Source organism: Periplaneta americana, chromosome 10 (assembly GCF_040183065.1).
Source record: "Periplaneta americana isolate PAMFEO1 chromosome 10, P.americana_PAMFEO1_priV1, whole genome shotgun sequence".
Classification (NCBI taxonomy): Eukaryota; Metazoa; Arthropoda; class Insecta; order Blattodea; family Blattidae; genus Periplaneta; species Periplaneta americana.
In genome coordinates, this window is record NC_091126.1 from 35707432 (window position 1) to 35731688 (window position 24257).

The following is a 24257-nucleotide window of genomic DNA, read 5'->3' on the forward strand; positions in this document are numbered from 1 at the left end:
TTATGAAATTAAAAATCTTTCAGTATTAAATTTAGATTGTCCAGTGTGTTATTAATCAAATTCCATAAGCAAAAATCGTCAGTACAAAAGCTGAAAAAATTAATTTTGGTGGAATTTTCCGAGTTTTGGATCACTGTGAGATGCCTTAGGTGCATAATCTGTCTTGACTAAGGTTCTCTTCTGTGTGTTGTTCATTATGCCTCTAAAGTAGAAGCAGGAGAGTTTGTTTGTTAGTGAAATATTAAGTGTTTGTTTATCAATTGTTCATTTCAGAGTGACATTCGAACACTTTCCTTGACCCACTGGGGTTCGGAACTTGGACTTAGTGTTCTGAATGGTCTGGCAGATCTGTATACATCTCTGGTATGGGAGAGCACACTTTTACTTGCCTTGTGCAGTGATGATATAATTCCTCCTGGCTGCAAGTTTGGAAGAGAAGACATGGAGAAGCTTCTTCCACCCGAAATGAGAGTGAGTGTTCACAATATATTTTCCAAGAACTGTGTACATTATATAATTTTAATATATTTCTGTTAACTCTTATTTTAGGAAACTAGGGGAGCATTTTTGTTTCATCCATGGGATTGTTGCTGTCTATTCATGGCTTGTTACAATCCTTCCTAATGAATACAGGTTCCTGTTAGTCTGTCTTTCCTGACATGTCCGTTCATTTTTGTTTTCGTTTCCCTTGTCTTCTGTACGCCACCTGGTTTCTGATAGCTTTCTGTTCCTGTGTATGTTCAGTCATTAATCTGTACATATTTTAACAGTTTCAAATTGTCAGTCTTTCATCATAAATTGAAGATAGAATTCCCTTCTAATCATTCATTACTTACAAAGAATCAACCTGGAGGGATGCTTGAAGATTCTGAATTATTTGATCAGACCACCATATTTATTTATAGTGATGGTTCTTACATATTCATCTTCAAATCACAGAGTTTTCTACACAGAAGTGGTGATGATGAGAGATCTGCCTGAAGATAGGTATAGCCCGTAGTAGGCGATTAGTATGCGTGTCACAACCCATCCTAGTTTACTAGGTGGGGGCGATACAGCAGTGGTTTGCCTATTGCCTTCCGCAGTGTGGGAATGAAGCACATCATGGTACACCTAGTTTCGTGGACAGAATAGTAATTCTTTCATTGCCCATGCAGGGAATCAAACAACGGATCATTGGGTTGAGAAGCACACAGGCTATCCACATGGATACAATGGTGGACCAATTGATCATAGTAGAAGAGTCTACGTAAAGATTAATCATTAATAATCAATAATCATAATAGAAGAGTGTTTTAAATCTTCAATCAACACATTCTTTTATGAAGTGTTGTTATTCAGATGCCTAGATGTTTGGCACTCCAGTATTTGTTAGGTATAGAATCTCCTTTCTCTAGCATCTACGTCTTCTTAAATATTTATGAAGTGTTCAACACACAATTATGTAAATTTTGTTATGATACAGGGTGATTCTGATGGTGCATGGAGTAGTGCAGCCTCAGACCAGAGTGGCAGTGGTGGCTCTTCTGCCATGGAAGCTTCCAGTGCCTCTGTGCCAGACACAGCAATGGACATTGATGGTGAAACCACAAGCTCCGGGGAGAAACCAAATAGCAACCGCATGCTTCCTACTGCTTTGCAGCTGAAGTACATCAAGCCTTTGCTGGGTGCCTCTTCAAGACTGGGAAGAGCACTGGCAGAATTGTTTGGTCTTTTAGTGAAGGTTTGTTGTGACAGATTCCATGGTAGTACTACTTACATAATTTTAGTTTATTCTTACGAAAATTACACATCAAGTACTGTACTGAAATGTTTCTTGATTTTATTTTGTCTTTATACCAGCACATCACTTTATATTTAATTGTTTTTTAGTACATACCATATTCCAAAAAATTTAAAGTTAGCAAGAATACAGATGGAGCATGAAAAATGAAAATTTTTTCTCATTGCAACATTGGAGAAAATGACATTCAAACATTTCAAATTCATGTACATTTAACAGAATTAATAAAAATATGCAGCTATAGAAGCATTTCAAATTTGAGTATGTGAATTGTGTTTTAAACAATGGGATGTGGTCAACTTTCTTTTTGCATCATTCACAAATCTGTGGTTGGCGGAAAAAGGCACATAAGTAAAAAAGAATAATTTTTTAGGAGAGATTTTCTTTTTAATTTACTCTTAACTGAATATAAGTATAATAATGAAATTCATGTATGTTGGTTAAAGTAAGGCCCTTTTCAAATTAAAATAAAAGAAAATTTATTATTTCAAAAATTAGAAAAAATACTAAATTTATGTGATTAGGTACAACAGAAAAATCGACTTTTTGACTTATGTGCCTTTTCCCGCCGAACAAAGAAATATCCTTGGAAAATGTATGGAACAGTTGCAGTAGGCGAGTGTACTGTGAATTGAGTAATGTGTAAGAAACAGGAGAAATTAAGAGGGACATTTACCTGCATTATGGCTATCTCATCACAAGTGCTACAGCAGACATGCTGCAGTGTGCTGGTGCTCCTAGTTATCTGGACTGATGTATCACGAGCAAGGCTGTGTTAATGCAGTCTCATATACAGTGCGATCAGTTTTGCTTTCTGTCGGAGTGTTTTGCCTATAGGTGTGTGAGTTGCTTAGCCGGGTCTCTGTGATTAGCGGGAGGGTAAAACAATAAAACAAACCAACCCTACAATAATACACAAACAAATTTAAGAGGCTCATTACTTACCAAATTATCAAATGAGGTGTTGAAACTACCTGCCTTCATTCTCCACACATTTTTTGCATCTCTTTAGGAAATTATTCATTATATTTTCTAGAATCCACTCTCAAAATGTACGCGTACGTACCGGATCACCAGGCTGCAGATCATGTGCCAGAGTTATTTTATATGGCTTGAAGTGCAATAATTTAGTAGTCTTTTTGCTATGCAATATGAAAGCCCATATGAAAGTCCCACTTGTTGTGCAAGACAACAAAAAGATTTTGTAGGAGAATTTTCCAAATGATTACGAATGTCGTGTAATTTTTTTCTGTGAGAATCCTATGCTACTTTTTTTATTTCTTAGGCTGGACACTTCCAGTTTCCTGAAATTTATGATAAAGAATATGGGCTGTTTTATTATCTGAAGCATCTACACCTGGGAATATTTCTTGAAACCATCTTCGAACTCCATGAGTTGACTGATTTAACACACATGAATTGTAAATAAAGACACGCTATGCAGTTGTATACCCACGAGGCATAATACACTTTATGTACTGTATACTGTCGAATTAAGAGACAAACAACACAACACACACCTGGGAACAGCTGCGCTGCGACATTCAGCAAGGTCAACAAATAAGCAAGCAGGTTTGCTACTATCTCCATTGCGCGGCAAACGAGTGCGGGCTTGTTCATAGGGAAAACATAAGCACAACTGATCACACTGTACATGTGTGTGTTAGAATTGGTTGACCACAAAATTAAGAAAAGAAAGACTTGTTCTCAATCGGCTAAGGAGCTTGCCTGCTGATAAGGAGTTTCACTTGGGTGCAGGTTCGATTACCACCTGGGGATGATTATCTGGTTTGGTCCCCCCCCCCCCCCGATGTTTTCCCCAACTGTAAGGCAAATGCCAGGTAATCTATAGCGAATGCTCAGCCTTATCTCGTCCATACTCTGTGTTTGTGAAATGTTGACAATGTCTGCAACCATTCTAATACTCAGACATTGATATTTTGGATAATTTGGTTTTCATTCTCTACATTTTCTTCAATTTCCAACGTGCATGAGTGATCTGGATGGTCACTGTTGTCAAGCTTTGCCTAGTTCTTGAAAAATCATTTGTGTCACTCATAAATTACGTAGATGAAAGTCATCACAATAGTCCTCCTCCAGGAAACGAAAAACACTTGGCTAAGTTTTTTTTTTTTTTTTCAAAACAAGGAATTTGAGATTAATGCCCTGTTCGACTTCTAAATTCAGAATGATTTCTCCTGCACTGCTTTATGAAGTTCGAATTCAGTAGCAATCTGACCAAATAGAAGAGTTAAAAACAGATTTGATGGTGGCTGGAAGATACTAGATCAAACTCAGTTCCTTTCTATTTCATTTCATATTATGTGCAGCCTGGTGTTTAAGTAGCCACATATGCCACCTTCTTGTTGATCTCATGTTATAATGGGCAAATTTTGAAGGGAGAATGAAGTTAACTGATTTGAATTTTTTCATAATTTAGAACTTACTTTTGTAAGAAAAATATACTATTTGTAACTCTTGTAGTTTATCTATAAAACATTGAGGGGTAAAAAAAAAAAAAGGTATGGCATTAGAAATTGATCATTACTGATTGTATATGAGTTAGCTCAGAAAGATGGGAGAGTAGAGTTCATTGTATATAAATTAATTTTAAAATGATTGATATATAACATTGCCAGTGAATCTGCCATGAAATATATAAATTTTTGTGAAGCTTTAAGAAATATATTTTTTTAATTTAGTCGTAAATATAAATTTTTAGCACTTTGTTCTTTCTGTCAGCCTGTTCACCTTTTTATTTGTGCTTGAAATGAACTTTTGTCATGTTGAGTTGGCTACTTACAAGTGAGCTTATTCAGAAAGCGTGCCTAAATACTACGGTAGTTTATTTAAAGCCTCAAGGAAAAAAAGAAACAACTCAAAGTGATATATTTGAAATTGGTTGTTACAGTTTTCTCCATGAAATTTTCTTATGTAGTTGTACAGTGCTGAAAGTATTTTGCCTATGCAATGTTAGGTACGCCCATTACAACATTAGTTGTATTGGTGTCTCGTTTGCATTTGTATTTGTCCAGTTCTATGACAACTCCATGGCAGCTCTGTTTTGATGTTAAAATATAAACTAATTTGTTTGCTTGTAGCTTTGTGTGGGCTCCCCAATTCGAGCTCGTAGAGGTCAACAAGTACCCAATACTCCAGCCCTTCCTACACCTGCTGCAAGGGCTGTGGCTACAGCTTTGAACATTTTATTGGCCAATGGCCTCAACTGGACTAGGCTACCTCACACTACAATTCCAAAATTTAAGTAAGTAATATATTTCTTTTTAAGAAGTATTGACAATTATTTAACATTTGTAAAGTTGTAGACCAGTTTTTTTCTTTGTAATTTTCTTTTCTTTTTATATAAATGAAAATACATATCTACACTAAAATGAATTTGGTTATAGGAAATGGTCTTCAAATTGGACAAGACTAAATTACTAAAGACATACGTTTTATAAGTGGTAATTGTGCTTATAGGTTGACATTCCTCATATGTTCAGTCGGATTCACGTCTCCCATGCTCTTTGATGAGAAGAAATATCCATATCATTTGATGTTGCAGAAGTTTGTCCAGTTAGGTGGTCAGAATGCATTCTTTGAGTAAGTATTATCATTTAAATATTTTATTTTCTTTTTTTTATTAATTCCTATAACATAAAAGTTACCATATTTTCTCGAATACCCCACACCCTTCTTTTATATGGAAGTTTTTATATTGTAAAGTATCTTTCAAAGCTGTCCATTAGTCCCTTATTTTCATATATTTCAGAAAAGTGTGTGTTTTTTTCATGGGGTATTTGAAGAAGTTTCGAAAGTAGTTATGTTAGCATGTTGGTCACTCTGTAGGCCTTAGCTATAAACATTGAGACTATTATGGCTTTATTAATTTGTTCTACAGAATAATATCTGTAATATTGACAATTAATATTAGAGGAAAAAAATTCGCTCCGGTGCCGGGGATCGAACCCGGGTCCTTGGTTCTATGTACCACTGAGCTACGCCGAATTCAATCCACAGCACCGGATCGAATTCCTCTCCTTCATTGTTTCCCTTTGTGGCCTTACTCCAAGTTAGGCGTATATTTTGACGTTTATGTCCAATGTCAACTGCCATTATACTAGGGGTGCACTCAGCTGAGTGACTTGTTTGGCCGGGATTCCGCGGTTATATGCACTGCTAGCTGTGAGAATATTATGGATTTATTAATTTGTCCTACAGAATAATATCTGTAATATTGACAATTAATATTAGAGGAGAAAAATTCACTCCGGCGCTGGCGATCGAACCCAGATCCTTGGTTCTACGTACCAAGCGGTCTGACCACTGAGCTACGCCAAATTCAATCCACAGCACCGGATCGAATTCCTCTCCTTCAATGTTTCCCTTTGTGGCCTTAACTCCAAGTTAGGCATATATGTTGACGTTTATGTCCAATGTCAACTGCCATTATACTAGGGGCACACTCAGCTGAGTGACTTGTTTGGCCGGGATTCCGCGGTTATATGCACTGCTAGCTGTGAGAATATTATGGATTTATTAATTTGTCCTACAGAATAATATCTGTAATATTGACAATTAATATTAGATGAAAAAAATTCGCTCCGGCGCTGGCGATCGAACCTGGGTCCTTGGTTCTACGTACCAAGTGCTCTGACCACTGAGCTACGCCGAATTCAATCCACAGCACCGGATCGAATTCCTCTCCTTCAATGTTTCCCTTTGTGGCCTTACTCCAAGTTAGGCATATATGTTGACGTTTATGTCCAATATCAACTGCCATTATACTAGGGGTGCACTCAGCTGAGTGACTTGTTTGGCTGGGATTCCGCAGTTTTATGCACTGCTAGCTGTAAGAATATTATGGATTTATTAATTTGTCCTACAGAATAATATCTGAAATATTGACAATTAATATTAGAGGAGAAAAATTCGCTCGGCGCCGGGGATCGAACCCGAGTCCTTGGTTCTACGTATCAAGTGCTCTGACCACTGAGTTATGCCGAATTCAATCCACAGCACTGGATCGAATTCCTCTCCTTCAATGTTCCCCTTTGTGGCCTTACTCCAAGTTAGGCATATATGTTGACGTTTATGTCCAATGTCAACTGCCATTATCCTTGGGGCGCATTCAGCTGAGTGACTTGTTTGGCCGGGATTCCGCAGTTACATAGCCTACATTGGACTTGGACACCCAATATAAAGTTGTCCATTTAAATCCATGGCACTGTTTGAAAATATGATTTTTTATTTCACAGTACATTCCGTTGGGCTCTTTCAAATGGATTGACTCTTAATGTTGAAGAGGGCCTAGAACACCCAGACTTAACTGATGGAACAGGAGAGTTTCTCGATGCTTGGTTGATGCTCCTAGAAAAGATGGTCAATCCAAAGGCTATTCTGGATTCTCCACACACCATTACCATGAAGCATGGAGCAATATATAAACCATTTGACCCAATGAAGTATTTGATGACTATCCATAGGGTAAGTCTGATGCTATGTTTCCTCAAACTTTGATACACATACGGGACACCAAAAAGTCCCGTATTTATTGACATGTCATAGACAGGCAATGGTTTTTCGTTTTTCTTTATTTCTTCTCCCTGTTTGTATGGATATTGTGTTGTAGAATTAAGATTATCACTTTTTTTTTCAACATTAATGTCTTCAGAAATGTGACGAAGCAAATAAATTTAAACTTTTAGCTGTCTTCGTTTCAGCTAAACGTAATTTTATTTTCAAGCAATAACTGTGTATGGTTATTGATAACAGTAATTGTTGTGGGATTGTGTGGAGTATGTTTGAAGTTGCGAAAAATGTTTCAGGCCAAAATGAGTGTTTCTACTCTGTATGAAACAAAGAGGGCATGTTGCTTTTAGAGAAATAGAACTTTCATTTAATATTTTTATGAACACAAACTTTCCAATTACTGTTCCCCAATTTGTATCATGAATGTTCCTTCTGCATTTTATTAATACAAATAAACTGATGATTACTAATGTAAGAGCTTCAGTGGTGTAATACTAAGATATTTTTTCCTTATACTGTGCTTTAACATGGTAGCACAGTCTAGTATATACAGTCGCGAAGCTCAATACGTAGTAAATATGCAAACATTAGATAGTTGCTCACCACTAGGATCGCTAATATCACCTCATTACAGGCAATGCAAAATAGTACTGTCACAGTCTATTGTTTCTAGCACCCTCAAAACTCAAGCTTCGTGACTGTATATAGTAGACTGTGATGGTAGTACATGCTTTGAGATATCTCACCCTCACCCTCACCCTCTCTCTTTCTCTCACTTGTGAATCATTGTCTGTTTCAATGCCTATTATTTCCTGGGAGCAGTGGAAGATGCAAGATTAGAAAAATAGCATTCTCACTCTCCATTGTGGTTTGGTTTTTCCCAGGTACTTTCTGTTTGTCTAGAATCCCACTTTCACATTTTTTTTTCTTTCACAAATAGCATGTTCTATTGTTTCTTCGTCTTCTCATATTTGGATGATTATGGTTTGTGAACTACATTAATTTTCTTCCTCATTCTAGCTTGCCTTTGATGCAGTGATGTTGATGTGGGGGAAAAAGCCATTGAAGTCATATGGGGCCCGTATGTCAGAATCCATGCTTGCCATTTTGAGGCATATACTTCGAGGAGAGAAAATCATGGCTGTAAGTTATAAAGAAATCTTCAGTACTCATATAAGTGCACGAAATGTAAGAAAGTGGTTGATTCCCATTAACTACAAATGCCACTAAAATACAAATACATCACACAGAGTTTGTGTGCACTTGATGTGGGTTTCTGGCATCTTGTCAGCCCACTCGAGTTATGTGGATGTAAAGGGAAAAATTGAGACAGTGTCGCGTGAAGTTTCTGAGTAGCTCAGTTGGTAGAGCATTGGTGCATTCATCCAAAGGTCTCGGGATCGATACCTGGCCCGGGAATAATTTTTCCCTTGAAATTATACAAGACAATAGAATTTATTCAATGTTTTCTCATTCATGTAATCATCTCGGAACTTCTGAGAAAGCTACACAAAATGATATTTGGTACTGAGTGAAGCATATTTTAATTTCTCACTTGTAAGACGATTCTATGTTTGTGTACAGTTTGTATTGCATAGAAGATGTAAGAAATAGAATTAGCGATTTGAGAAGTATTCAAATGAATTTTAGTTTTTATTTTTGAAGGAAGTCTACACACTCCTTTAAAATTTACTAAAAGCAACAAATGTTGATAAATGTTCTACTTATAGCATGTGGCATGTTCAAGGATAATATGTGGTATTTGGCATACATAATGTCGATTCATGGGGAAGTAATGTTGAAAAGTAGTGACTTAATTTCGGTTTATCTAGTTCTTATATCGTTGTGTTAGGTTACTGCTGCTGCTGGTGCCATGACTGTTTTTAATAGTAGTAGTTCAGTAGTAACTTCAAATAATTTGTGTCTTATTGACTGCTCCCATCTTCAGAATGAGATAAATAACTGAAGTGCTTAACATTTCGCAAAGAAATGTGTTTCTCATTTTAGGTAATTAAGTTGTGATTACATATTTTGTTTTGAAAATTGAACCACATTAAAGGTTTTAAATGTTATGAATACCGTATTTTCTTTCACAGATTGATGAAAATTTCTAAAATTGGCAGTACTATTTTTACTGTTTCATTACACAAAACTTTGCAATAATCTAAGAAGCCGTGTTAGAAACTTCTTGACAAAACTCTCCTTTCTAACATTCTTGACACAGAAAGTAGTTTATTGAATGTCTTTACTGTTGGTCTGGTAGTTACCGTGTTTGCCTCTGGATCAGTGTATCATGGGTTCTAATGTAGCAAAGGCGATCAATTTTTGGAATGAAAAGTTCCCAAGTACAGCTTTCTACAAGAAGGAAGTGAAATTGGATTCCATTTCACAAAGTTTGTGATTGTATATCCCTCTTACAACATTTGACAAGTTTGTCATAAGCTAGATTCTGAAAATGGCTGCTGTATTACCTGCTTACATTCAGTTTCTACTTTCATCTCTGAAAAGATGAATGATACAACAATTTTGGAATAAAAAAAAAAAAAAAAAAAAAAACTTGTAATAGATACGTCAAGATTCATGACCCTGAATTTATCTGTGGATATTATGTAATTGATTAATAATGATCGAATGCACATACAAGTACTAGGAAGTTATTTATTCCTCCCCCCCCCCCTTTTTTTTCATGTAATTGGACTTACTTGCATATATGTCTTCGTAAATCTGAGGACTGAATACACTAAGCATGGCTACCATGGTAGAAATGTAAAAATAGCCAGTTAGAAGAAAGTCTTGCTCCTGAAATTCTGACTGAAAGTTGATAAAAGACATAATTCATATTTTTGTCATGAGTATTTCTTCTTCATGGGTAAAAAATATTCGTGATCATTGAGCTAATACCTCTTAAGTCTGTGACAAATTATGGTTTTGTTAATACTGTAATAAGAGAAGTGTTAAGGTACGGTCACACGTCGCTACTTTTGCAGTGCTGCAGTACAAAAAAACTATGCAACTCTTGTACTGCGACGTGTGAACAAGGGTGCAACCCGAAAAGTAGCGGCTGCCGAACCTGCTGCCCGCTACTTTTCCATGCTGCGCGTGGCTTAAAAGTAGCGACGTGTGAACAGGGTTCTCAGGGTTGCAGCCGCAGCATTTTTGATATTGGTTTTGCTGAAACTTGCTGCGGTTGCAACCAGTGTTATTGTTTGGATATATTTTAATGTTAAATGTGATGAAAATAAATTATTTGTAACAGTTATTAAATACACAACACAGTTTGAGCATAATTGCTGACGATATAATTCACTTTTTAAATTTTCCGTAGCGTAGTTCCAAACAGGAGGGTTGCCAACATTGATTACGTGAATATACTGTTGGTTATCATTTAAGTATATAGGCGTTTTTAAAAGCTTTATAGTAAAAATAATGTCAATTTCTGAATACTAGTTAGGACAGAAAAGCAAATAATAGATAAGTAAGCTTTTGCATGAGTTTCTTAATAATGCGAACATAACCACAAAATGCATATTGAAAAGTCAACACGGAGATGGAAACCTGTAGCATGACTGCGGCTGCAAAAGTAGCACCTTGTGTGTGAACAGACTCGCAACCTCCAGTTGCAACTTTTGCAGCACTTGGGTTGTGCAGCACGAAAAGTAGCGTGCAGCACGCTACTTTTGGCTTACATGTGAACACGACACGCAACTTTGCAGCTGCAGTACAAAAGTTGCGCTGCAAAAGTAGCGATGTGTGACCGTACCTTAAGGTGGAGTTCAGTTCTGAGTTGATAGACATACAACTAAGAGCTCAAGATTATTGACGTACTGTTTTGTATTTGATTTTTATACATGATACAGTATTCAAAATCTCATTTATTCCATCTCCTAAATTTAAGCAGTGTATGTGGGAAGTATGGTTTTAGTTGAGAAATATATTCATGTTTAATACAGGAGAGGCTTGGTAAAGAGAAAGACAACACACTCTCGACTCCTGGAGGGGCGGAGGCTAGCAATGGCTCCAGCTCCAGCACCAGTGGCAGCTCAAGTGCTGGTCCCACTCCCACGACTGCAGCAGCAGCCCAACGTCGTGCACGTAGTGACAGCTCCGAACCCGATGTGAATGGGGAATGGCTTTTGCAACTGATGGATATGGGCTTCAGCAGGGAGCACTGTGTGGAAGCTCTGCTTCACACACCCAATGTTGAACAAGCTACAGATTACCTGCTGAGCAACCCTTCACCTTTTTCCTGCACTACGCAGGTATTAAACCTTACAGTAATATTTACAGTAACACAGTTTTTGTGATGAAATCACGTGCATTAGTAATCACCTTGTATTTACAAGGTTACGTTTCCTGTCTAATATTCTGGAATATGAGGAAAAGAGTATGGTTTCATTTGTGAAACATTTCCGTAATACTTGAAATATTTTGCACATTATTCCCATAGCTACAATACACCAAATTTCCTCAGAGTTTCAAGATTTGTCGTATATGCATATAAATTAAACCCACCACTCTAATACACCATATCAATTTCTTGTGCATATTTCTCAATTTTGAAAAGCACAGTCCCTTGATTTCTTCTGATTCCTACATTTTTTTAAGCAGTGGTGAATAAGCTCGGATGAGTAGTAATATTGGGGGCCATCAGTTAAGCAGTGAATGAGTTTTTTTTTTTTTTTTAGATGCATTGGTGTGTTATAGATTTCTGTGTTAAGTTTCTCTTTGTTGACAATGATTTCAATGAAATCTTTATCTATATTCACATTTAAATCGAGGTGAATAGAGGAGACTTGTCTTAGAATATTAAACTTGGGGAAGGCATATGGCAGGATGAAGATTACACTTTGTTTTAAATTTGCACCACTTTAATGATGGGGAACATCTGACCTCCCTACTCTACCATATCCTTAATTAGTGTCTTGTTGTGTACCTGAAACAGTCACAATTGTGCTCTATATTGAACAGACTCTTTCTTTTAAAATCACTGTCTCTTTGACTGCATGCGTTGTCTCATGTTACAGCATGAGAGGACATTCTCTCAAATTCCAGTAAGGCACGTGTTGCATAAACTGGCAACATTGTTATGGCATGACTTCCCCAATCCATTATAACCTCAATTTAGATCATTGTTGACATTTTGTGTACTTGGAACAATCACAGTTGTGCTCTTTTATTACATGTTCGTTCTTTCTGTTTTCGGGCAACCCACACATTGCATAAATAACACCTCTTGCTTTTTGTATGAGTAACGATTCTGTGCAGTAAAGATGAAAAAGAAGCAGAACGTATTGCTAGATGAATAGTGTGGAAAAAGAGATGAAGTGGAATTAAATACTTCGTAAAGAGCAAGAATCGGTGAGGAGGCAATATTATATTGGCATATTGGAACATAATACTGATTCTGAGCATTGAGCAGATGATTTCCCTCCAGCAGACGAATTTCTTCTCATGAAGAAGATTTTTATTAATCTGTAATTTATTCCTCAATACCTAGGATGTGATTAAAAAATTGTGGAATTTCTGCTCCCCAAGAAATTAGAGGAATGGGTAGAATAAAAAGGAACTTTCTCATCTCCAATAACCATTACAAAAAGCTAGGAGTGTTACTTCACCTATTGAGTCATAGACGCTTTTCTTTTCGGATTGTGTATTAGATGCAATTGTTGGTTTTACGAATATAGCCAAAGAATAGAGAAAATTACTGTAGGTTTCGGGATGCTATGGATACCAACATTGCTGTAATAAGAGCTGCTATTTGAATTTTATATTTAGCTGATATAATGTACTCTTCACATAATCTGCTGATTATACAGTAGGGCTTAAAAGAAAATAATTCCGAAATTCAAAACATTAAGGGTGTACAAAAGTTGCCTTATGGTTTCTATTATAAGAAAAAAAAAACAACATTTTTTACTGAGCTGCAAGAGGTCTAAAGATTAGCGTATAAAGTAAAATTTGGCATTTCATATTTACACAGAGTCTTTTAGTAGTAGCATGTCAGTCAGTTTTCCTGCACATGCTACATTTAAAGCTTCGAATCACTTCATTGTACTAACCTTGATTTCCAGTGTCAGTTCATCCATGGTTTTCAAAGTACTTTGTTTCAACACTGACCTTTCCATCAACTTGTAGTCACCAATGAGCTCATTCACTTTTGGTGCTACTTGTGAGCAAGAGCATAAGATGAACTCTCAAAGTGAGTGATAATTTCTATAGTGTAAGTTCAGTGCTCTTGCACAAAATGTCTTCAAAACATCGAAATCGGCCTGAATTCGCAAATACAGTATATAAGATATTTTGTGATAAAATAAATTTCGTGAATAAACCAGAATCTCGTGTTATATCATAACTATAAAACTACACGTTAATGGTTAGGAATCATTTAAATATCTAATGTGACCTTTTATTATGCATATCAACACATTTCGCGTTTTCGTGGTTCATAAAATCGTGCCTCAATGAAAATGTTCTTGACGAAATTGAAATATTAAATTGTTACAGTGTTGGCATGTTACTGTTTGTACTGGTCGCAGTGGTGCTGGAAAGACCATGTTTTGTGTGTGTGTGTTATGTGTGTTGCGTGCTTGTTTTTTGTGTACATTGTGTCTACAGTTTTTGCAAGCATTTGAAGTAATGCCTGGCTGATTCCGATTACTTTGTGTGTACTTAAGCTTCTTGATCTTTGCATATGTATACAAATTACACTTCGCGAATTTATATGGTACAAATTTATGACCTATACACACGAGCTTATTTTGTTACACTTGACTAGAGAGGAATTTTGACCACAAAATTATAAAACACTTTAACATATTCACATAAACCATGAATGATTAACGAAATTTTACAGGCAGTTAATTACAACATATTTTTGCATGTTTTACAGTGCCAAAAGTTTGAATTAAATCCTTGCAAGAACTCTCATTTTCAGGTGTCATTTTGGGAACACGCCTCAGTAATTCTAACTCAAAACTGTGTGTTCGTCTAACAGTCCAAAATACGTACATATCAATCCGATTATTTGGAATTCTTGGACATCGTGGAAATACTGGCATTTCAATTCTAAAGTAATTAATATGTGTGTGTGCTTTCAATGTTCACTGTTCATTGGGTGATACAATAATTACGCGATAATAAGTGGTGGTAATGTTTATTATAACAACAATGGTATGATTTGGCTCTGTTGTTTTTTTTACGGGATATATTATTAATTATTTTTGAAGTATAAATTGTCTGAGGAAAATGTGCAAATAATGTACACTGGTATATTGACGAGTTTACATTTTATCTCTATGGAATGCTGGTTATTATTTTCTTACATTATTCTTGGTGACCGGCACAAAGCCTCTTATGAATTTAAACCAGAATTGCTTTTTATCCAGTACATCAAAGGTCATTGCTGCCAGTTTTCTCTGAGCGTCACTGTTTGTAATATCTTGGTTATACATCACAATAATCTGCAACCTGTCGTATTTTTTGTGGAAAGATGTTTTATCCTCATAATTCAAAAAGTAAATTCGTAAACTTAATAGGACTTAATGTCATGTTCGTTGGCACTGTTCTCTGTCAGATTCGAAAAGTGTTACTGCTTTGGATTAGATGGGGAAGATCTGCAGCTGGTTCAAACACGAATTCCTTTTTTCTGTTTCACATTAAGTTCAGGCATTGCTATGAATGCAATGAAGAATAGAGTATTATTTCTTGAGATAAACGACCATCTTTCAGTAACAAAAAAATAAAACCATTATTTAGGAATTTGGGCTTAGTTCAGATTAAAATACCGCTTATTTTGTCTTAATATCGGGTTAGGCAACAAGAAATTCACAATAACTTGCACATATGGTGTATATTCCTTTTGCTCTTTGGGCTGTGGAAATTCATGCAACTTTTTTGTAAGAATTTCATCAACAAAACAGACACACTATTGAATGAAATAAATACTGCCAGCTGTTGCTATAACATGTACCACTATGACTAATATCAGTTTACCACCATTAATTGTACCACTATAAATAAATTATTCTCAATATCACTGATGCTGGAAACACATGACCACCATCACCAACTCCTGATAAGATAAATATGTCCATATGCATGCAAGACACAAATACAGCTGCCATGCTCTCTGGACCTCGACATCAGTTGATGTGGTCAGCACCAGTCTCTGGATGGTTTTATATCTGGGAACAAACTGGTGGTACTCAATGTCATATGATGTTGAGTGGGTTCTGGGGCTGTTGTGCGAGTTATGGTAATGCAAAACCAGTCTCTTCCAGTTTCTGTTCTGTCATTCTATTAGCAGGGCTAACTTGATTAAATTCTTGTGTTTGCAGATTTCCTAATTATTCTCTTTCATGATAGAAGTGACAAGATTGTAAAAATAACGATGAAAAGAACTCATGACTGGAATACTGAGCTGTCCTTAATAAATTCTTTTCTCGGGCTTGGGTAATGTTTTTCTAGGAATGCAGGCAATACTAGAAATATTCTTCAGTGAATATTTTTTTTCCTCACATACTTTTGTCTCTCAAATATTTCAGCATATTGAAAGAAAGTAACGAAAAGAAGCTTTGTTCTTTCCCATCAGAATTACATCATTGTATTATTGAAATCACTGATTAAGAACTTTGAATTGAGAATTGCCAGATATGAAACTTGTACGTTCAAGTGTATGAAATAATTTCTTCAATTTCACATGTATACAAACGGATATATAATTTAAATTATTCTAATATATATTTCTTTCTGTGAATAATAATAAAACTTAACGTTTTGTCAAATATCCTATTATTCTCTCTCCATAGTAAGGCTCACAGAAAGTAGACGATTCAAACATTGTTAATCACTATGTTGAAGAATCTTCAGTTGAGATTCTGGACCAGTGAGTGACAAAATATTTTACTGCATCCTATGCAAGTTTTTCGTGGTGTTATGCCATTAATGAAATTTTTGATACAATTTTTTTGGGGGTTATTATTGTGCTTAGATTCTTCACTGCTTATTGTATTTCAGAATTTCACTTAGAGTGGTGAGAATGATTTGTGAAATATAGTATTAAATTTGACATATCTGAAGTTATGCAATATATTAAATGTTTTTAATAATGCATACAGTAAGAATAATTAAAAAGAACAAATTACCTTGCACCTAATTGGGATGGAAAGAAAGAAAGTTATAACCAGTACTATCATTTCTCTGTTACACAATGTTAGAATCTTTGTCCACAAATGAACATTTATTGTTTAGAATGTTACGTAATTTCTTAAAATTCAGAGACCAAATTTCTTAACTGAAAAAATACTTTGGTGTATGATGATAGGCATCTCCCATCAGTTACATACAAATAAATACGTTCACTCATTTGCAGAATGTGTCGATGGAGCTTGACTTAACAGAGGAAGACCAAATGCTCCATGCAATAGCTATGTCTCTAGGAGAGAAAATAATGGCTGGTTGTGACCGCAAGGATGCCGGAAAACAGAAACAAGCAAAGGAGGTGTGTTCTCCAAATTTGATTTGAGACTTGTGTTACATGCGTCTTATATATGAAGGATATTTTTGTTTATAAAAATAATACATTTTTATTTTTTTTTAATTGCGTCAGGAGTATGAGACACTAATCCTGAGCAAAGAAGCCATCGACAGTTTCACAGCGTCAGCATTACCGGCATGTCTGAACCTTGTTGATACCCTGCCAGACACTGTGTATCGAGTGTGTGATCTTCTCATCACTATTACGAAACGGAATGGTGAACAGTGGCGAGATGAGATGTTGGATACTCTTATAGCAGATGTAAGTTACACTTAAATACTAAATTATATTTTACACTACCTTACACATTCTTTCATGTCATTTCATTTTATCTCTTTGAACTACAAACTATATTGCAGTTGTATTAATGCATGAATTCAATAGTTTGTACATACTTAATAAAATACTTTCGAAGTCAGCAGTTCATCTGTAACTTTATATCAATTAGAAGTAGAAATGATTTTAATGCAAGAATATAATTCTTTGCTGTAATCAATTGAAGAAATACACTAGTAATTTTACTTAATTTTATAATCGATCTCTTGGTTATGTGCTTGCAAGATGTTATTTGTTAACATAAGATTTTAAAAGCTGTCCTTGGTCTCATTTTATGTATTGTGCAGTAACAGTCTTACTAATAAACCGTGTATAGTTTTTATACTAGACTTATGCAGAGTTGAGACAGAAAACTTTACTAATAAACCATGCAGAAGCGATGGACGTATAAACAGCCTGTAACTATACAATGGGAATTGCTTTGCAGTAGTTATATACACGAAACCCCTTGTTTAAGCGTTGTATATAGAGAAAAAATGGCCGCCCCTCTAACAGCTGTTCCTATCGACTGTCATTTTATGATGGTTGCCTAGTAACCAAAGAAGAACAAACCAAAGAGCACAGAATAATTAGAATAATATTACTGTAGCTTGTACTCTTTGTCGAAAATATAGTATGGTAATCGATTAGAGCCAGTTGTACTATCGATACTTAACACGCCACACTAGAGCGCTCTACCGGATGCAATAGAGAACCGGATATTATCTTTCGTAACGAAGTAATGACGAAACTATGACGTAGCTGTGTAACAGTTGTACTGTTATACGCGACGTATGTAGTGATTATTAGTAAGGAATTTACACACGACTTATAAACGAGCTACTCATTGTATAAGTATAAGACAGTTAAACGTCTGTATATAGAGTTTTTATTAGCAAGACCATAAGCATTCTGATGCTTTGGATAAATTCCAGTATTTGGAATACGAGTTTTTAGTATTTCAGATAACAATGCTAATAATTAAGTTAGATAGACATTGGATTTAAATGTACGAAAAGCTGAGAATGAATTTCTCTTACTGAATCTGTACTTCTGGGTTCATTCTCGAATTACTTCAAGAGATTATATTTAGGGATATAAAGAAAAGATAGAAAAAAAATTCTTTTTTAGAGTAAAACCTGAGTCTCAAACCTCATAAAACATAAATTAAGAGATTCAAAGAAATTATGTAAATGGTATTTCAAGATATCAACTTCTTAGACTCGAATCTCAACAGACCTAAGTAGAATTTGTGGTGGACAAAGATTGTGGTAGGTGGTAGGTTTTAGCAGGGTACTCTCATTACCCCTAGTGGAATTTCACCATTGTTCATTAATCACCACCATAATCATAATCATCATGATGTGCTATGTAGTTTGCCTCCCATGGTGCACAGAGGACAATACTAATAGCAGTGGCATAAAGAACTACTGCTTCAGCACGTCACTTTTAGAGGGGGACACTGGGTGAATGAGTCAAATATTCATTGAAAAAAAAAATCTTAGAATGGAGTTAAGTGAGGGAGGATGCAGTGGTGAATTGTTCGGAAGAGGTGCAGATTGAACTTTTCTGTTGCTGACATTGAAATGGAAATCACATTGTTTCATAGATGGACTTTATCTTCATCTTCAGGTGATAAAAGAAGGGGTGATAAAGGATCGTAGTTGTGGTTGTTACAGATTAACAGAGAGCTTGTGTCAGTTGAGCAAATTGAGCTTTTAGTAATAACCCAACAGGTAGGAACCTTTCTCACTCCATTTTTTATCACCTGAAGGAGATAGTCAATCTTCAAAATGTTGATTTTTTTTTTTACTAGCAATGGAAAATTTCAAATTTGTACCTCTTCTGAATAATTTCTGAAAACCAAAATCTAGTGGAAGGCTTTATTACCTTACCATATAGCTGCAACATATCTCCTATTCCATTTACAAAGTTACATAATGGGTCCCAGAATTGTGTCTGCATGTACTGGACTTACAGTTTGCTTGTAGGAACAGTAGAAAATAACGGATGAAATTGGCATATGAAGTTATGTTGTGGAAAACAGTTACATTACTTCTAACTAATGATGTGTGTACAGACCCAGAAACAAAATTTGGGCCACCCGAATTTTCCAAGTTTCAGTTATGACATACAGCACCCAGTAAGCACTGAACATGCGCAGTATGTTATAATTGGAACTTGGGAAATTCCGGTGGCCCAAAATTTTGTTTCTGGGTCTGTACATAATATGAATTAGATGCGAATATAAGTGTAGCAGAAAGTTTCACTTTTCAGCCTTAATCAAAACAGTTGAAGTTCTTTGTTTGTTAGATTAATAGTTTCACCATATTAATAACAAAATCATTATTTTGTTGCAGATTTCAGAAAAGGCAAAGTATCTCTTGGAGGTGATGCAGTCTGGAGAAAGTCCAGCACATATTGTGTCCGAATTAATGAATTCAAGCGCAGCTTTGAAGATTGCAGGACGTATTCATCTTTTCACTCTGCTTTTCGAAGTAAGTTTTGTCTGGCTTTAAATATTTGTGTACGAAAGTACACACGTAGAAATGGTGTTTTTGTGAAGCATGCTATGACTTACAAACCAAACTACAATTGAATAGCTGAGCGGAAAAATGTTACAAATGTCAAATTGAAATTTTACAGAAACAGAAAATAAATACTTGATGCACTACATTGAACATTTTCTCATAACCTTCTAGGTTCTATAGTATAAATTGAAGGTTTGGCTTTAATTTTCAACCAATAGAATTCACTAAATTATAAACCATAGTACGTGCAACATGATTATATTAAAACATTGCAAGAGGGAGAAAAATGTCTTTTGTAAGGTTTTTCCTCTCAGCTATTCAATTATAGAATAAACCAGAGACGTTAACGAGGACAAAATATATACAGTATAACCCCATTAATGTTCTCTTCAAGGGATTGTGGCCTTCAAGCGTAATAAGCTATAGATGGGAAATGAAGAGAAGCAATTTAGAAACCACTTCATAGGAAACATTTTATTGTGCATTAGTTATAGTGCAAAATGTAAATATGACTCATTTCATATTAAAGAAAATTTTGGATTGTTGTTTGCTGTGTGTTTGTACTACTGTTATGAACGATAACATTTTCTATGCAGTTCAAGTAATTACAGGTAATTTCACTTGCTACACTACTAGGAGAAACACTAATGCAATTTTTCACTTATAGACAAAGATTTGCACTTTGTCATTTTGCACTATCAAACTTACTGCACACCAAACAATTCAAAGGATGACTAAATTTTACACAAAGAACATGAATGTATTGACAGGAAAACTTTTGAGTGTTAAAATTCTTTCATACATAGGAAAGTACCGATAATTACAACTTCTAACACTGATGACCAGAGGGTTTTTTCAGGTATAGGGTGAAATTTCTTTCTTACACTCATGATATGATGACCCTCAGTATAGTCACAGCAACATATTTCTTCACTATGCTTTTAAAACATTGTAAGCTCGCAATTTAAACAGAATTTTTTACTAATTTCCAATCCGGAAAAGCACTACAAGTGGGATTTCAAAGCATTACAAGAGGGTAAAATTATACAGGATTACAGAGGTGTGAAAATTATTAGAATAATCTTAATTTTAAAGGTTTTTTAATAGTTCCTTCGCAAATATTAATTGAATTGATGAATATTGGTATATATTACTATACTGATGTAGGATATATTTACTACTAACAATGCCGGAAAGCATTGTTGTACATTGGTATTTTTCTTATTTTACAATTGTTATGGGAATTCAGAAATTATTATATTATGTTGGCGGAATTGGAAACATAAAAAATTATATGCACAAAACAGATGTATACATTCATTTGAACCTTCACAACAATGTAAAGGCAAAGAATAATTTGTTTAAAGCATTTCTTAATTAATTTTTTATGTTTCCAATTTCGCCAACATAATATAATAATTTCTGAATTCCCATAACAATTGTAAAATAAGAAAAATAACAATGTGCAACAATGTTTTCCGGCATTGTTAGTAGTAAATATATCCTACATCAGTATAGTAATATTATATACCAATATTAATCAATTCAATGAATATTTGTGAAGGAACTATTAAAAAACCTTTAAAATTAAGATTATTCTAATAATTTTCACATCTCTATATATGTGAAATGTTCAGGGACCGTATAAGAACAGTGTAATGAATTGGATAGCATAATAAGTGGGAGCATATTAACGAGGTGTTCCTATATACTTTAGTTAAATATGCCACCAGCATTACGATGATACAGATGCAAATGAGAACATTTACTGTTTCTAAAATAATACTAAATTGGCAACAGTAAGTTAATTGCATGAGTCAGTTTGAAACAACTGTAAAATATTCAAATTTTGTGTAAATGGAAAGCAAGGCAATAATATCCATAGCCATTCAGAAGTATGTAAATGCTTCTGTTCTTGGTTTCCCTGGTAATATCAGCGATACTTTCCCAGAATTTCTCTTTTGTTCATTCTACTAGTTTCTTCTTAATTTTCTGTTTAACTCTGTGTTGAATATTTACGACAGCAAAGCAGTATGATATATTTTTTATGGACTGTTGGTTCATTGTTGTCCCTTTCTTTGCCAGTTGGTCTACAATATTTTATTTCCAATATTGTTTATATTTATCATACAACAGATTTTGATGCGGAAATAATGGCTATTCATATCTCACTCCAACACCTACTATACAGAATAGATAAATTTCAAAATGCTGTCATTCTCTCTGATTCTAAAGCAGCATTATATGCAATAAATTCATATAAAATGATGTCAATCCAAATTAAAGAATGTCACAAAATGATCCAACAACTTCAAAAACTACAGAACATAATTCAATTGCTATGGATACCTGCACATTGCAGAATTGCTGGAAATGAAACTGCTGACTTTCTTGCCAAAAAAGGATCAAATTTAATTCAGAATACAAATACAAGCCTACCTTTTACATCCATCAAAAGACTAATTAAAAATAAATATAAAATCAAGCAAAGCCAAGCATTATGTACCAAAGCCAGAGATAAAAAGTGGAGCATTTTAATAAAAAAAAAAAAAAGAAATTATTCCAGAAATCCCACGTAAATCTGCAGTAGCAAAATTCAGACTGCTTGCAGAACACGATTATTTGGCCAAACACTTGAATAAAATAGGAATTTACACAAATCCAAATTGCCCTCTATGCAACAAAGAAGAAGAAATGACTGAAGATCATCTACAAACCTGTGAAGTTTTACCTGATGGATCCACTACAGAGAAATATTGGAGAGCAAGAACGCTAATGGCTTCGTTGCCAAAGCCCGGCATTAGATAACATCAACAACATATTGTTTAAGTGAAAAGCAAAGTATCAAGTTTTGCAGCCATTAGGAATTATACAGCTGCTACTCTTCTCGGTTTCTGTGGCATATTATTAGAAAATTTCTCGCAATTTTCTTTTATTCGTACTGCTAATTCCTTTTTCTGGTTACTGAATTAATCTTTCATTATCTCGTATGTATTGAAAAGGCTACTTCATTCTGTATTTTCTTCCATAATTAAAGTGATTAAATATTGAAAAAAATATAGGTGTATTCTTGCTACAGTTGGTATGAAGAAGAATTAGAAAAAAAATGGAGAAAGTGGGTCTTGAAAAGGAATATATCTGGTACTGGCATTATTTGGATTCACAAGTTAGAATACTGTTTCGAATATAGAAAATACTTCTTGTTACGTATTTCTGGTCAGCCAACTACACGAAATCTGGTCATACATAGAACTGTGAAATCATGGCATATGCGACACTAATCACTTAGTACCACTCAAAGTTACACTTCCTTTCTACGTTTATTGCCAGATGTCAGGTGTCATAGACATTTAGACTCAAATGTTAGGAACAATATACGGAGAATTGAAAGGCCTCCATTGCAGTTATTTTACACAAAGAAATTAGATTGTCCTAATCATCGAGTCATTTCCTTTCTGTGATTGTTATATGGAATTCTCGTGATAACATTTTCTGCATATCTCATGAATTTGAATGTGCTGGGATGAAGCATCAACCAGTAGGACACTTCTCTGAACACTCTGAAGTATGAGGTTAGCTTCACGTCATAAGACCATCTCCTCCATACAGTGACACTTTCACTGTATTGAATTAGAATTGACTCTTTTCTAAGTCCAAATTGTTTCGGTTTGTACGTATATTAAGATATATATTCTTTTAAGAATAAATTATGGAATATTGATTGTTTTTTCATCTCGTCTCTTGTGTATTTTGGGATAACTAAAGGAGAATGAGTTTCTCTTGTCATGAACAAATTGAAGGAATCTATTACAAAAATTCATTGTTGCATATGAATCACCTTCTTACAAGTTAACACTATGTAAAATCGATAAATTTAATTAAGAAATGATGAATGTGTAGATTGTTACTCTGTCGAATTCTATTTAATAGGAGTTTGTGTTGCTGAAAGAAATCTGTAAGAGTTTAAGTCGTTAAATATTATTTTGTAGGTTATTAATCTTTATTTTTTATGGCTTCAGTTTCAACAATGTCAGACTGTGCATACATATATTTTCAGATGAATATAACTTAATTGTTAATTTCTATCATTATATGTTTCCTGTCTTTATCTTTCACAGCAACAGAGCCTCCTATTTTAAACTTTTAACTGTACATAATTTACAGAGAAAGAACTAATTTTTATGGAATTGTGCAACATTCTTTAGTTTGGATTTAATAGATTCGTATTTGAAATGAAGTTCTACCAGGGCATTTTATATTGCAATTTAAAATGAACAAGTAAGAAATACGTGGGAAAGAAATGAAATCAAATTTCGTATGTTGTTAGCAAGGAAGCATAGTAGGTTTCACAAACTCACCAAGCAGAGAAGTTCTGTCTTGTATATGATGCGGGATATTTGTGACTTAAATGTCATACCTTGTCTTGCATAACATATTTGAATAGTGGTAGAGTTGATTATTTACTTTGGAACTAATTTGTATTATTTAATAGTCTTGTGCTTATTTGTATATTGGTTGTAATGCATGCAGTAAGAACTTGTTTTTTTTTTTTTTTTGTTAA

The 24257-nt window shown here is 34.7% G+C and overlaps 1 protein-coding gene across 13 annotated transcripts in view; it reads left to right on the forward strand.

The window, feature by feature from the left end:
• HUWE1 (HECT, UBA and WWE domain containing E3 ubiquitin protein ligase 1) overlaps positions 1 to 24257 on the forward strand; it is a 149159-nt gene that overhangs the window by 53874 nt on the left and 71028 nt on the right. For 12 of the 13 annotated variants that reach the window (XM_069837221.1, XM_069837223.1, XM_069837224.1 and 9 more), the window contains exons 15-24: positions 274 to 471; positions 1466 to 1723; positions 4885 to 5048; positions 5264 to 5386; positions 7042 to 7270; positions 8336 to 8458; positions 11266 to 11574; positions 16686 to 16814; positions 16923 to 17111; positions 19526 to 19663. In XM_069837221.1, coding sequence (XP_069693322.1) covers positions 274 to 471; positions 1466 to 1723; positions 4885 to 5048; positions 5264 to 5386; positions 7042 to 7270; positions 8336 to 8458; positions 11266 to 11574; positions 16686 to 16814; positions 16923 to 17111; positions 19526 to 19663 — 1860 coding nt within the window. The remainder of the gene's footprint in view (positions 1 to 273; positions 472 to 1465; positions 1724 to 4884; positions 5049 to 5263; positions 5387 to 7041; positions 7271 to 8335; positions 8459 to 11265; positions 11575 to 16685; positions 16815 to 16922; positions 17112 to 19525; positions 19664 to 24257) is intronic. The other variant, XM_069837231.1, reaches the window with a different exon arrangement.